This window comes from Pteropus vampyrus, unplaced genomic scaffold, assembly GCF_000151845.1.
Source record: "Pteropus vampyrus isolate Shadow unplaced genomic scaffold, Pvam_2.0 Scaffold113, whole genome shotgun sequence".
NCBI classification, from domain to species: Eukaryota; Metazoa; Chordata; class Mammalia; order Chiroptera; family Pteropodidae; genus Pteropus; species Pteropus vampyrus.
In genome coordinates, this window is record NW_011888894.1 from 1,875,449 (window position 1) to 1,891,497 (window position 16,049).

At 43.1% G+C, this 16,049-nt stretch overlaps 1 protein-coding gene across 3 annotated transcripts in view; it reads left to right on the plus strand.

Moving 5' to 3' along the window:
* The window catches only part of TGFA (transforming growth factor alpha), a 96,117-nt gene that overhangs the window by 61,844 nt on the left and 18,224 nt on the right, over positions 1-16,049 (plus strand). The window contains exons 1-2 of one of the 3 annotated variants that reach the window (XM_011365562.2): positions 9,746-9,750; positions 13,597-13,740. In XM_011365562.2, coding sequence (XP_011363864.1) covers positions 13,601-13,740 — 140 coding nt within the window. In that variant the 5' untranslated portion in view covers positions 9,746-9,750; positions 13,597-13,600. Of the gene's footprint in view, positions 1-9,745; positions 9,751-13,596; positions 13,741-16,049 lie in introns of those variants that run through there. The other 2 variants (XM_011365561.2, XM_023533839.1) reach the window with 2 other exon arrangements.

Consider the following 16,049-nt stretch of genomic DNA (forward strand, 5'->3'; position numbering starts at 1 on the left):
GAGAAATGTTTGTCAGGCAGCCTCAAATTGCTGAGCACAAGTTAAAAAGAGACGTGGATGTTTGATTCAAGATGAAAAAGAGGGAATATCAACAGTAGTATTATCATAGATCAATTCTATGGATAGATGGTTTATCCAAGTAATTAATACTGCCTGGGTCCTGATTACTGAGTAGTCATAAGGATAGAATGTGGTTTGACAGCAAATGTCAGATTGGTACATTTTCTGGGAATCTTAGCATGCCACAAATTGAACAACTAAAAAATTCTTTACATACATGTTGGCTGTCCTATTTCTCAGAAGGTAGAGAAGATGACAGAGACACCTGCATCTTTTTTTTTTTTTCAGTTTGCATCTTTGAATGCAGTCTCGCTCAGAAAGGATAACAGGTTGTTATCTGTATGTGTCATTTTAAAGTTTGTAACGGTGAAAGAAGGAAACACTAGGCATAGTTCAACTTCAGAAAAGCAGAATGTACAAAAATTCAGAGAAAAACCGGATGTGATCCCACGTGTAGGATTCTAAAAAGGACTCTGACCTGGGGAGGTTGGAAGGCTCGTAAGGGTTCCAAGTTTATAGTCGGAGGGTACGTGAGAAAGACAAGGAACAAAATTTAAAGAAGACACAAGTGTGTCTTGAGAGGGAGTTCTCTTGTATTCAATTTGATAAGCTGTGCAGAGAAGAACAGAAGGAAAACATGTCCCAAGAAGTATGACAACAGTACCAAATGGCACTTTGTTGAGTATACAAGCATGTTGGTGCCTCCTGGGTGGCAGGTGTTACTCTGGGGGCTGGCAGGTGTTTAGAGAATGTCAAGAAAACTGAAGGACAGAAGCAACTAAGGATTGCCCGCATGGCTATTGGCCACACACACACACACACACACACACGGCTTTTTAAAACTATATTCGGAAACAGACAAGTAAAAAAGGAAGGAATAAGTCCATTCCTTGGAGCAGATGGTGAACATTAGTGAAGAACCAAGAAAAGATTACTACTATAATTTTGCTTTTATATTTTCCATCAAGAAGGATCTTCAAACTAGAGGAAGTAAAACATAGTAAATGAGGAATAGTAAATGATGATCCTAGTAAAAGACCACCTAATGCCATAAATGAATTTATTTTCAAGCGTGCAGATGAATTACAACTCAGTAGACAAAAGAAACTTGCAGCAAAACTCTTTCCATCTTTGTTGGTAATTCTTAAGAAATAGTAGCAAATGTAAAAAAATGGAAAAAGACAAATATGTTTCTGACTTTAAGTAAAAACACCTGAAGATTCTTTAGAGTAGAGATAAAACTTAATGATACTCCCAGGAAAACTCTAGACCAAATTATTACAGCAGATAGAGAGTGAATACTTGGGACCCCAAATAAATCCATCAAAATGAGTCACAGCAGACTAACTTTATTTCTTTTTAGCATTATAGGAAATGATGCCAGGGCATGCTATCAAGATAATACAATTTGATTGCAGCAAGGCACATGACAAAATCAAAGTATTCAGTAAAACAAAATGGAGAAATGTGAGTTAAAAGTGGTACTGGTCAGTGAGATGAAACAATAACAGTGACCTAAAATAAATGGATCCCCAGGCATACCCTACATGGGTCCACCTATAAGCTTTTGGGATGGGCAGGAAGTTTTTAACCAGAGCATCCCCAGAAAATGTTCACTAATGTATTCATATCGACCTGGGAAGGGATCTGTAGAGTGTCCCAGCAAGATTTGTCCTCCTTTCCTTTGAGGATTTTACAAGCAAATTGAAAATAGGCATATAAAGCAAATTTATCAAATCGAGAGGTGACACAAAGCCCAGAATAATAGCTGAAGTGTCGGATGGTAGAATAAAGACTCAAAAGGTAGGGAGAAAGTATTGAGCTAGAATGGTGGGTCGAAACCAACCAACCAGATTAAATTGAATAATGGTACATTAACAGTATTTAGGTTAAGAATAATGGTTTAATTAGGAAGAATACGAGACCAAAGTTCCTAGTTTATATGTAGAATAGCTAGAGGCCTTAGTTGACCACAAGTTTAAAACAACCCAACAGCATTCCAGGACTGCTAGCAAAATTGATGGAGAACTAAGTTACATTAGTGTAGAAATCAGATCATGGAAGATGGCATTCCTACTATACTCTGTTCCCATAGCCCAGAGCTTCAGAGTGTGGGCTCTGGGGTCACACTGCTCATTTTTGGATTTCCTTCTGCCTCTTTCTAGTGCTATGCCTTTGGGCAAGGCCCTAAACCTCTCTAAACCCATATTCCTCATCTGTCAAATGGGGACATTAATAGAACTATTCATGGGGCTTTTACAAGAATTTAGATGGTGCATGTAAAATCTTAGCACAGAGGCCAACGCCCAAAGTATTTGGTAAATGTTTTTGTTATTGGTGTTGTCATTGTTACTCTCTAGTGGACTATTTTAAGAGGGTCACTAAAAATATCTAAGATAAAAAGTTTGCAGACTTTTTCACTTAAAGAGCATTTATAGGAACTTGGAGTGTATATTTGTTATTTACTGTGATGTAACAAATTACTCCAAAATTTAGCAGCTTAAATTAAGCATTTATCTCACATAGGTTCTGAGTCAGGAATTATTCCAGAAGGAGTTTGGCTGGGAGGTTCTGGTTCAGGGTCTGTCGTAGAGATTGCTGTCAAGATGTCACCTGGGGCTGCAGTGTCCTCTGAAGGCTTGACTGGGGGCCAGATAATGGCTCACTCACATAAGTTTGGGCTAAAGGCCTCAGCTTCTTGTCACATGGACCTCTCCATTGAGTGTCCCGATGACCTGATGGCTAGCTTCCCCCAGTCAGTAATCTGAGAGAAAGGGAGCAAGCAAGGCAGAAGTTACAGTGCCTTTTGAGACCTAGCCTCTGAAGTCACATACCATCCATATTCTATTAGTCACACAGACCAACACTGAGACTATGTGGGAGGAGACTTTACAAGGCCACAGATACTAGGGGATCTCTGGGCTCCATCTTGCACACTGGCTGTTAAAGGGAGGTTATCTCCACAGAGACCCAGATTTGATGGCTGAATACAGATATATGAAAGGGCTGTTGTATAGAAGAAGGACACTTATTCTGTGTGGCTTCCAAAGACATAATTCAAACTAACAGGCAGGAATTTCTTTAGGGCTTCATTTATATTATTTTACTTTTGATGGAAAAGCAATGGTCATTAAAATATAAGGTCTTTGTTCCTGAACCAATATGGCTTAGAGAAACTATTAAGAGATAGAATGACCTTCATGTTTTGGGAATCCTCTAATATTCTCCTTTTAAGAACAAAGTTCTGATGTGGTTGCTTTACACTTAGCCTGTGGGGTTTAAACCAGGAATTCCTAACTTTTTACAAGGCAAAGCCTTTAGATCATGGAAGGGGCAGGAATGTGGGCACTGAGTTTTCTGTTTGAGAATCCCAGCAAACTGTGGAGAGAGGGGTGAGGATGCAGCCCTGGGGAGTATTGCCAGGTAAGACTCAGACATCCGCCAGGGAAACCAGGCTGCTCTTCGAGCATGCAAAAAAAACTGCTGACGCTTGTTGGGGATCCCCACGAGGAGAAGTGAGAATGCACTCATGTTTAAAATAGCATCCAGGAGATGTTTTAAACGGTTGGTGGGAGTGGTGAGGTATTGTTATATTGGTCACCCTGTGTACACATAATATAGAAAATGTCTATAGGAAAATGGGATTTTTCTGGGAACATGAAGGGAGACTTGAGCATGCCAATTTCAATTCTTTCTGCCATCTGCCCTTGGACATTCATTGAAATCAGTGATCAGTGGAATATGAAACTATTTCTAATCTTACATCAGTACTAGGAGCTCTGAAGAATTTCTGCCACTGAGTGTACAGATGGAATCCATCCTGCCCCAGTGCAGCAATCACCCCTCCGGAAACTGAGGGGATTGTCATAAGCAGGAACACGTTGACAGCCCAACTTTGGAAGACCAGGGTATGGGGGTGAGGGCAGACCACGCATGTGGCACTGGGACAGGGGAGGCCTACCTGGGTTCCACCGACATCCCAGGAAAAGACGGCAGGCAGGGCCACACTGAGTGATGAACTCAGTGAGCTCTTATTCTTGACGTGGCGTGGGTGTCTGGCAAACAAGGGAAGGGGAAAAAAATTCTTCTAACCCAAAGATGAAACCCTGTGCTGTACTTGCTCTGTCTTCTGCTTCTACCAAACAGATGTCTCAGCTACTGAAAGCCAGTATGTTTAAACTTTTTCTTTTCTATCTTTATCAAAACGTTGAACAGGGCCACACAGTCTCTGATGGAACCTACCTTAACTCCCCATCAATCATACTTGACAAAGCAGATCATTATCCTAGACCTCCCACCACAGACTTCTGCCTTGTAGTTGATAAGAAACCTAAAGGTAGCCTCACTATATTCCTTTGCGAGTAGCCCGTTTTTATTTTCACCTGAATGCTTGTAAGATTTTTTTCTTTGTAATGAAAACTTGTCAAGTTACATTGCAAGTTAATACTTTCAATCTTAAGAACAAATCTTTTCAGCTTCAGAAAGTTCTCTTTATTTTATTGATAAGAGAAATATTTAATAGATGTCAACCTTAGTTTGCTTTCTTTTCTTCTTTTGGAAATATTGTTATCTGTATTTGGATCATTTAGTTTTGTTTTTCAGATTTCTTTCTTCTCATTATTTTTGTCTTTGTGTCCTTCTGAGTTCTGGGAGAAATTTCCCAGGTCTTTTTTTTTTTTCATTTCACTGATTTGATTTACTGTAATATCCAATCTGTTGCTCATTGGTCCATCGTGAATTTAAAATTGGTTGCCATATTTTTTTATCTCCTTGCAGCTGCTTCTTACAGTTCCCTGCTGTCATTTCACAGATACAGTGTCAGCTTCAGTCTGGAAGACACAAATTAGAGATTATCCAATATCTTCTCCCATTTCTTAGGCATAGAGACAGTCATTGAAATTCCTCAAGAATGTCCTTGTAAGACTTTTCATATGGCCAGTAATTTCTTGCACCATCATGGTTACAACAAAGACAAGACAGTAACATGATTTAACTTACGCAGATTTAAACCTAGATTCCTAAAAGGCCAGACTTATATGATATAGTAGTTCTATGTGTGAATAAAACAATAAAAAATAAAAATTGTTTAAACTTCAGTTATGTTTAGAATGTCGTGTGGTTTTAATTTTAAGTAATGTTTGTTTTCGAACTCTAAAATGTTCATTTTATAAAATTTGTAAAATTATGAAAGAGGAAATGACTGCCTACAACCCTATTACACTCAATATCTCAGTGTATTTCCTCTGGAAGAGAATCTTGATTGAAGGGCTTTTATCTAAGGGCAACCAAAAATCATCGCTATGAAACTTAGATGAAAAAAAAAAAAAGAGTCCCATTTTTGTCATGGGACAAAGTTCTGGCCACAAAATTCACATCGATGATTTTAAGGCTGTTGAATTTTGCCATAAATTTACCTCGGAATGCCTCAGTTTTCTCACTTAAGATGAAGAGTATCCTTCATCCACCCAGACTGCACCTGCAGACCATAAATGAAAAAGTCCTGAGGGCATAGAATGTTTCAGAAAAACGATCATCTCAGTAGTGCTTACATGTACTTAGTGTAGACGGTTTGAAGGGATTAGGGTTCAAAGACTCAACAAGAGGAAGCTTTTCTTCCTAAGGGTAAATTGAGGGTTTCATGCCAACCACTTTGCCTAACAATTTTGACATTAATAAAGAGGAGAAAAGAGACACACACAGTCTGCAAAGCTGAGTAGCCCTGGGCTCAAACGGGTCTGTTCCTCCTAACAAAGCCAAAACAGAATTCCCCATCCTGCAGAACTTGGCTATAGTTCCCAGAGCCGTTCACATTCTGGTTCGGAACTGGCTGATGAGAGCCATAGATATCCTTGTTTACTTTGCAAATGGAAATTTGAAGTGAATTATTTTCAAAATGCTGGTTGACACCCAAGAGGATGTAATTAGAATAAGGGGCCTTCTGGTTTGAAGATATGAAAGAAAGAAATGATCTGTCTCTTTGAAATCAAATCATTAAATAATAAAAGAGAGGAGATTTGACTTTCAGTCTTCAAAGCAAAATCCTGACCTGCAATTTTCTTAATTGGTTTTTTGCTTAAAATTACTAAGAGCAAGGCAGAGAAAGAAGGGTCAACCTAGGGCCTGGAGGATGGGTTTGTGAGGGGAGGAGGAACACAGGGGAGAGGAGGTAATCATCTGGGTCTGCTGCATTGCCCTGCTATGTCCATTTCATTTTAACCCCGTGGTAGAACTAGAATGCAGTGTGGGGGCTACTTGGGGCATCTCACACATGCTTCTCCCTCCTTCTTGCCCTTTGAGGGAGGAGGTCGTGTTCCTGGTGGGAGCTGGGTGCAGCTAAGAGGCCAAGTTGAAATATGTACGCTGTGCATCTTTGGATAAACACACCCAGGCTCTGGTTTTAGCACAAACTTCACATTATTTCACTGAGATTTTATTTTAGATTCCTAAAGTCTCTTTGCTAATTAGACATTATTGCCTTGGGAATTTTAGCTCTTTTAATTCTAGGAGTCCTGAGAATTTCACGGTAATTTTTAATTTGTTTACTCTTCAAATGAAAGAGTTGTCTTAACTATGGCAGGTGTCCATAAGGATTTCTTAACCCTCAACTCATTCATTTACATTCATATTCACACACACACACACACACTCTGAAGTGACAATGTAGTGTATTAGAAAGAGTCAGAGCTTTAGAGACAGCCAACAATGAGTTCTGGTTTCAGCTCTGCCATTTACTAACTTAGCAACATTGACCAGCCTAAACCTCCCTCAGCTTCAAGTTCCTGATCTATAAGACTGGGATTTTTATGAGGATTAAGTGGAATTCTCTGTGCAAAATTCTGGGCATAGTGCTTGCAGTTAGCAGACGATTCTACTATTAATAATAATAGTGTTATGATCATCATCAACATCATCATAGCCCAACCTCAGAAAATCCACACTGAGCCCATGACCTTAGGTGGAATATGAACCTAGTAAAGTATTTCTATGTTCATGTTATCTGATATCTTTTTCTAGCCCAACAGGGAGAAGAATATCAAAAGTGAAGCAAATTCTGCCTTTGCTTTCCAAATAAGCACAAGCAAGATAATCCCCATTGGGGTCATATACAACCGGCGATTTTTTTCTTTGATTATGTAACTTTTCCCATCACACACACACACTGTCATTAATAACCAATGCCTTTGTAGGAAAGTAGAAAATATTTTGTCTGCTTCTTTACCAATATCTTCTTTCAACTTGATTCTCTAACTTCTGATGCTCCTTGTATTTATCCAAAGAGAAATGACCAGAGGAAATGAAGTTAACTCAAATGTTCCCTGAGGTTCCCCCAGCATCTCATTTTAATGTTGCAAAAGCAATTCAGGAGTCCGTTTTAGCTCTGCTGTGAGCCAGAGGCTCCCAGTCTCTTGGGCATGAGTGCCATGTAGCCCAGAGGTTGGGACTCTGCTGGGGTGTACTTTGTGTGGTGGCCGAGTACCATCCTGTGAACCAGCTCTTACCCTGTTTCCAGCTACTCCTCAATTAACCATCATCTGTAGACATATAGAAATCTCTTTGTCATCTATGTTTTGCAGCCAGTGCTCCCTTATGGGAATAATAAGTTCCATACATATAGTTCCCTACTGCTCCCCCAAATAAAGTAATACTTCCTCGTTTCTCCTAAAAGTGCCCCTTTGATTATCAGAAGCTGCCTAATTAGTGTTCCCCTTCCTCACTGCCACGTGATTTGTAGACTTTGATTATGTGCTTTCCCATCATTTGTCTTTCTGGACTTGAACAGTGTCTTAATTTTCTACAGCTCTTTATTCTCTTAAAATCAAATAACTGAGAAAAAAAAAATCCCACTTTTAGTACTTTCTAGCTATGTATTTGTTGGCAAGGTTATTTAAGCTTTGGTTTTGTTTCCTCGCCCTAAAAAATAGAGACTAGTAATGCTTACCCTACAGGGTGGTTAGAATTTTAGTGAGATAATGCCCTTAAGTGGAGGTGGAGGGGTCGGTAGAGTCTAAAGCCAGTTTAAGATCAGGGAAAGGTAAAGGACAAATAGGGCCAAAATTAGCCAGTGTTGGAAAAGATTGCTGAAGAGTTAGTAACTCCAGGTACAGGTACTAAGTTATAGGAAAAATAGATATCTTTGAAGTATAGCAGTTACTCTCAGGAAATTGAAAATTTGGGGGTAGAAGATGGTAGTAACTAAAATGGTACTACCTTCCTCACCCCAGCCCCATCAGGTAGGATGGAAGGAGGAATTAGAGTACTACTTAAAGCTACTCTTCTCTTTCATCGTTTAACTAAAATAAACATCCCTTCTCTCTTAAATGATGGTACTGTGAAGCCAAACTTTTCAAATTGCTTTTATTCACTGTTCTTGGTTTTAATATTGAATGAGTTGAGTGATCATATTTATCTTATCCTACTACTATACACATCCCCAAAACAGTAAGACTGAGTTCCTGTCATCAGTCAGTACCCCTTGAGAATAGGATGAATTTCCTAGTCCTGCTATGAATAACTGGGATGACTTTTCTGTACTCTGTCAACTTCCATTGCTCATTGAAAACTGCCTCCTTGTCTCTGCCCACTCACACGGCCTCGGGAATGCTCTTATCGATTAGCTAAGTTGACGGACCTTCCTCTGTGGTAAAGGTCAGTAGTATTGCCACACTCGATGCTGACAATGCTCTTCCCCTTCAGGATCACTTTTAAAACTTCTCAGAGTTCTTATTTTCACTCCCCAGATGCCTGGGCACCAGGGCCTCTGCTCACCAATCTCTGTCTGGGGAGGTACCTGTCTTCTATACCATCGATTTCTCTAAGTCCTGGCTTAACACTTCCACTACCCTGGGTGTAAGCCTCTGTATCAGCCTTTCCTTCACACGCTGGCTGATTGTGGAAATTCATGTATTGTCACATGTGAGCTTGGAGTTCCATCCTTGTAAAATGGGCCACTGATGGCCTGCAGCCAGCTTTCCCCATCCCGAACTGAGCCCAGAATCATGTGTGACTCTATCCTGGCCCTGTGGTAGAATGGAGGCCTTGCCATCTGGGACCATCAGAGTGCAGATACCAGATATATACACTCCCTAGTGTCGCCAGGGGCTGCTTGCCGACTCCCATCTTTATTAGACTAATCCTCTGCCTTTTCTCCTAGACATTCCAGAAGCATTAGCTGGCTTCGCCATTGTAGTGTCTAAAGAGAAAATATTGAGTCCCAGGTCAAAAACCTTGGCTGAAAGTTTCTACTAAAAATCCAGGCATCATTATTAGATTGTTAGCTATAATATTTGAGGAAGTAATGAAATGGCTATAAATGATGTAAGCTCCATAACAGGCGGTCGTGTTCGCAACTTCTGACATTTGGAGGAGAGAGTGAGGAGCTGCGGCCTCAGCTGGCTCCCATCCATCAGCCCAGCAGAAAGTACAATTAGGGCCGCTTTTAAAAGGGGGTGACTATACTTGGCGGTGTGGATGCTGCTCCCCAGAGAGCAAGGCTGTCAGAAGTAGCTGTCTAGATGACCACCTCCCTGGCCCTTCTGAACTGGAGAGGCCCCTCTGTGAATTGAATCCATGACTTCCGTGCCCCTCGATCGCCATTCCAGACCCTCTTCCCCATGAGCGAAGCTGGGCTCCAGGCCCTATTAGTGGGTCTGTGGTCTCTGGGCAAAGCGTTCACAGCTTCCCTGGAGAACAGTGGTGTGTCTGCAAGACGTGCATTTGATTAACATGTTGGAGAGGACTCTCGTAAAATGTTGGAGAGGACTCTCGTCATAGCCACAGGAACTGAGCAGCTCTGCAACTGCAGCAGCCGATGGGCTCCATATGAGGCCTGTTCTGAAAATCGGAACATGTGATTTTCCAATCAGCCCCGTGTGCTAATCAGACTCAGTGCCTGGAGGAGATGAGTGCAGGGTCTAGAGCCCTGGCGAGTGGGGCCGGCCTTCTTCCCTCTGCCTGGACTTTTCGGGGGCCTCCTTGGAGTTTCCCAGTTGATTTTCACTGCCTTCCTTTTCTAAGTGAGGGGAGTTTTTTCCCCCATTTTAAGTGTCTAGGTTTTTCCTTCCTTCACTTGATATTTCCTTAAGTTTTCAGAAAGAAGAAAGAAAAATTAAGAGGGGGAAGGGAAAGAGTGGAAGAAGATAAAGAATAGGGAGAGTCGGGAGGGGAGAAGAGACAGAGGCTGAAAGACTCATTCTCTGAGAAGATGCTGGGAATTTCGGGGTTTCCTTGTAAAGGTCATTTTTAACTAAGTTAATGAGCAAATCCTCCACCTGTCGTGACCACCTACTCTGCCTGGATTTGTGAGGTGCTATCAGAATAGCACCTGGCACACAGTGCACAGTCAGAAAGTGGTGACCCCACTTCTCCCCTCCTCAGCCTTCCCCAGAGTCCCTTTGGTGAAGCTCCTGGGAACATCAGTAGGAATGGTCTTGTCTGTCTGGCCTGACCATGCTACAGTGCGAGTTTTCTTTGCTGATTCTAGTGGTATCTGAGACAAACACCTTTAAGAGCCTATCTAACGAACTGTGTGCATTCTTGCTTAGACTGCAAGGGAGCGTAGAGCTGGATTTGCCACTCAGCTTCAGCACACACACGTGACTTTCTGAAGCATGTCTTCGTTTATAACCTGATACCTGACTTCTTTGTTCTTTTCTATCGCTACCTTTATTTTCCTTTGCCCAGATCTCTCCATCCCTCTCTCGTTGTCTGTCTCTGTCTCTCTGTGTTTCATCCTCTCACTTCTCCCTCCCCTTCTCTGCCTCTCTCCATCTCTCTTCCTCTCTCCTTCTGTATTTCTGTCCCTCATTCTCCTTCTCTTTATCACTTCCTGTTTGTGCATGTCTCTTCTCCCTCCCCACCCATCACCCCACTCCCCACTCTCCCTTATACACACACACACGCACACACACACACATACACACACACACCTTTTCCATTTGCATCCTCTTTTTATGGTACCCGTTTCTATAAAGCCTCTTCAAGTCATTTATGAGAAGAGGCAAAATATCTATGAATACATGAGACCATGACATTGAGTCTATCCCTCACCAGTCTTGTACAATAGTGTTCACAAAAGACAGATCCCAGAGTTTTTCTGTCAGTGTATTGCTGTTGACCCGACTCAGCTACCACAAAAGAACCTCAGCATATTTCAGGCTTTAATGTCACAGAGGAATTTGAAGAGCTAGAAGATGATCAGCTCCAAAAGGGATCCCTCTGGGACTTCTGTCTCTACCTTTTGTTTCCTGTGTAATATAAGCCTGAATCTCAAAAATTAGCGAACTGTCTGGAGGGCCAATGGTACTATATATGAAATCTGTCTCAATAAAACTGACTTTTAAAAAATCGCCTGGAAAGCGTGTCACACAGATTTCCGGGCCCCACCCCAAAGATCCTAATTCAGTAGGTCCGGTGCGAGGCCCATGAACTTGGCTTCCTAACAAGCTTCCAGGGGTGTGAAGCTGCTGGTCTACAGACCACACTTTGAGGAGCCCTGCTCTAAGCCCTGACAAGGGACTCCCTCTAACTGCTTGGAGGTAGTTGTCTAAATAGCCTTTTGTGGAGCTTATCAAAAGCCTTTTTCAAGGTCTAAATCAAATTAGATCCACTAGTCTCCAGCTCCTTCATCTTACCACGCTCACTCCTTGACAGCTTTAGTGAGCACAGAGGAGCCAGTTATGTGAACTACAGCGGACCCTTCCAGCGTTCACTGTCAGTGAATAAATAACCAAGCCTGTTCATTAACCACCCAGGCCTGGACTCACAGGTAACTAATCAACCAAGGCAGTTGGACCCCATGTCTTGGAAGCTGCTGCCAGATAGGAATACGCTGTCACCAGGAGGAAGGCCGGCCAGCAGCCCTACGTGGACATCTCCACCTGGCTTTGGGCTTCCTGTTGGTCGCCACATGTGAAAGTCGCTATTACGAGCTAAAGGAGACACTTGGACTTTTAGTCACACTGCACTGAATTTACGGAGGGAGAGGAAGACTATATACTATGATGGTCTTATCACATGTGAGAATTCGTTAGCATCTTGGATTATCCGTGATAGTAATAGCAGCACGGACAGCTGAGTGAAATGTAAGAAGCAGTTTATTGAGTACAGTACTGATCAAGTTTTGCCTTATTCAGCCTCAGAGCCACCCATGAGGCAGATAGATTTCCTGTCTTGTAGAGGTGGAAGCAGGCCGGAAAAGCTCAAGTACTTCCTCCAGGTGGCAGAGGGAAGATTCAAACCCATGTCTGTCTGCCTCCGAAGTCCATGGTCATAACCACTAAGTGCTCTCTTGCCTTCCGCATCAAAGATTTTATCGTATTTTTAGCTCTGCTTTTTCCACTAGGATTATGAGATTTCCAAACTTATGACACTTCTAGAAGTAATTCAGGAATAGCGAAGCAGCAATGTGAGTTTAATATTCATTGGTGGTCTAGAACCCCACGATATGAAATGGTCTGCCTTTTCTCAAAAAGTTAAAACTCCAAAAACATGTTTTTTTCCAAAAGATAATTGAGAAAGACCCACTCCCCAAATACCCAAAACAAACATAAGAAAACCTTTGGGAAGAAGCAATAGAAACTGTATCTGTCGTACTAACTTGAAATAGCTACCTACTGTGTCTCAAGTGTTATTTGGACAAAACAAGGCTATTGGAGTCTAATTTAATAAATCCAAAGTGATGCCTTTTGTGCTGGTCAGCAGACCTGTTTGTGTGTTGTTCTTTCCAGTGATCCCGGCTGGCTATTTCTATTTCTGTCTGAAAGCCAAGGAAGAAAAACCCTGAGCGGTTTGTTGACCTCCCAGCTCTTGAGAGTTATAGGTGTCAGGGCTGTGAATAGGACTCCTCTCTGCCCCCCAGCTCCGTTCTCTTTCCCTCCCCCTTGGAGCTTTCCCAGTACTGTCTGTGCTGCTCCAGGTGGACTTCTGTGCCTTAAGTCATCTTCATGACATGGTCATGCCATGCCCACCCCAGAGAAGCCCTGCTACCATTTTCATGTATATCCTTCCCAGACTTATTCATATCTAAATTTCTGTTTGTTCACTTAAGTAGCATCATACTATCCAGATCATGCTGGAAATGTACCTATTTCACATACAATAACATATCATGAGCATCTTCTTGCATCATTACTTGTTCCTCCTCAGCGTCGGTTTCATGGTTACCTAGTACTCTCTTGTACTTCTTTTCCGGTTTCTTGCATTTAAAACAGATTTTTGTGAAAGCTATCTTTAAAAAATGGTCACTGTCACTTTGCGAAAGCAAAATTAGGTCGCTTTGGAGTAGTAGGCTTTAAATAGTAAAATTGCTCTGGTATCTCTGACTCAGGGAATCTTTTGCAGAGGTGGTTTTGTTTCCTACAAAGGTAAATAAGTAAATAAAGTCCTGCTGGAAAGCACCCAATGCAGGAGTCTCCGGTAGAAAGTGAGTGAGAACTACGGAGGGGATGCTAGGAGGGACCAGAAATCCAGCCATCAGGGCTTCGCTCGTCCTGACTGGTGGGGGCCGGCAGGCGTGTTCTCCTGTGCCATGGATCTGAGCCAAATGTCTTTTCTCTCCCTAGCAGACCCGCCCATGGCCGCAGCTGTGGTGTCTTATTTTAATGACTGCCCGGATTCCCACAGTCAGTTTTGCTTCCACGGAACCTGCAGGTTTTTGGTGCAGGAGGACAAGCCAGCATGTGTGTAAGTGTCCCGTGGTGTCTGGGGGTTCTGGGGCTGGGGGTGGCTCAACAACCAATTGAAAGAGGATTTACCTCCACAAGGCATGCCAGAAACCCCTGAGACTCCTGGCACCTGACATGTTGGAGGATCCAAACAGCAGGGTGAGGAATACCTGCTTCAAACTCAGCTAGTGAAAAATCCAGGTCCCAGGGCCCTTGCCCAGAGTCACTGAGGCAGAACTACAGGGGGCTGGAGCCTGGGGGCCTGCATTTTTAACAAGCACCTCAGGTGACTGTTGGGTCCAGCAAAGTCTGAAAATTCCTGGATTCAAGTTTAATTCTTGAATTCAAGTTTAATACTTAAAATTTCTGGAGGGCAAGGCACTGAATTGGATCCTTAGAGTAGCCAGAGTCTCTAAGATGAGGTCTCTACCCTGTAGCAGTTTTACATGCAGCTAATAAAAAGCTGAAAGTGCATACAAAGAGTTGGTGTACGTAGTGATAACAAAACAAGGAACAGCCTAGAAATAAGCATGCGTGCCAGGGCAAAGTGGTTTCCACACCAGGCCGAGTGTGAGCCCCTGTGGCTTCTGAAAGTATAACTGAGCCCCACCTCGACCCCCTGAATCAGAATCTGCAGGAATGAGACCCGGGAGTCACATTAGTCAAGAGCCACCAGCCATGGTCAGCCAGACTGGGGAAGAAAGGCCCCTGAAGAGAGCTTCTGGGAACAGGTGTTGTGGTTTGGCTAGTGGGGAGAGCAGAGAGGTTACTCCAGGCCTGGAGTGTCGGGGACGTGCTGTTACAGGTCAGTGCAGCTACGGCAGGGAGGAGATGAGATCGGAATCAAAAGAGAGGCAGGAACTTTTGTTGAAAGTGAGCCTTTATTCTGTAGGCAGTGAGAGCCATGTCGGTTTTGTAAAGCGATGTTTAAGAAAATTAATCTGTTCATAGTAAAAAGCTATTAGGTGGCCCTATACTTAACACTGGCACTATTGACATTTGGGGCTAGATAATTCTTTGTTGTTGGAGCCGTCCTGTGCTCTGAAGGGTGTTAGCAGCACCCCTGGCCTCAACCCACCAGATGCCAGTAGCACTACCACCCACAGTCATAATAAAATGTCTCCAGACATTGCCAGATGTCCCATGGGGTGTGGCAGAATCACCCCCTTCCCCCACTAAGAACCACCCATCTATATGAAGTTGCCATTCTTTGGGTCAAAAATGCTTGAAAGTCAGCAACTTCATGTAGTCCAACCTAATAGTACCAGTAAGTAACGCCATTAATAAAAACTAGCATTTATTGAGCTTTTGTTTCATGTTAGTCACCGCTCAAAGCGCGGTCCATATGTTAACTCATAATCCTCAAAATGACCCCATGAAGTAGGCACAGAGAGGTCGTGCCCAGGTTACATAGCAGAGTTTACATTCAAATCCAGACTGGCTCCTGCAACTGAGACGTTAACCATAATGCTCAAGGAAATCGAAGGCTGGAGCCCAGGAGAGACTGGGGACCAAGAGGCCCTCCGGCAGAGGCAGTAGTGAGTAGGGCTTTCTTCTTCCTGAGGTGTGGCTGTGTGAGCCTGAGCAGGCCCCTTGTGGCACCTCCGAGCCTCAATTGGAGAGGCACACTGGCCACCTTCCTCCTTGGGGAAGGACTGTGTGAAGGTCCCAGGTCGTGTCTGCAGAGCTAAGAGCACTCTTCACCTCATAAATACAAAGCACAATGATAATAGTCATTATTCATGATTATCATTCTTGTTAAAACACACATAGGGGCCCCTGGGGGACTGATGGGTTGTTTTTGCTAGTAGCTGGGTCATTGTAGAAAAACACTGGCCCTGATGGAAGTATTGCCTCAGCCCAGATATCAGGAAAGCTCCCAGTACAGCAGGCAGAAGGCAGTCTTCCCTCCAGCAGTGTCCAGGGCTGAGACTTCAGAAGGCTGCCGCTAGCCGTGCTCTTTGAAGAGAGATGACAAGTCTTTGCCGAGTTCCGATAAACTGTGTCCAAAGCTCACTTTTTTCTCCTCAGGGGACTTCCCCACCAGATCAGGGACTGGTGTGAACTTTCTGAGAGCTGGCATTCAGCTTTCTCCAGCCTGGGTCAGCAGATGAGCCAAAGCAATAACCTCATCAGTGGCCGAGTCCCCCCGTCGCTGGGGGGAGCTTTGTCAGCTGGGATCCCAAGCTCTGCTCTTGGCTCACAGAGACACTTGACCATCACATATACACATCGTTACATTTCTATAATCAGGATAACTGGTGATCTCGCCGCCATTCACATAATAAATATTACTATTAGAAATAATCTCTCAGTAAAAGCTGTCGC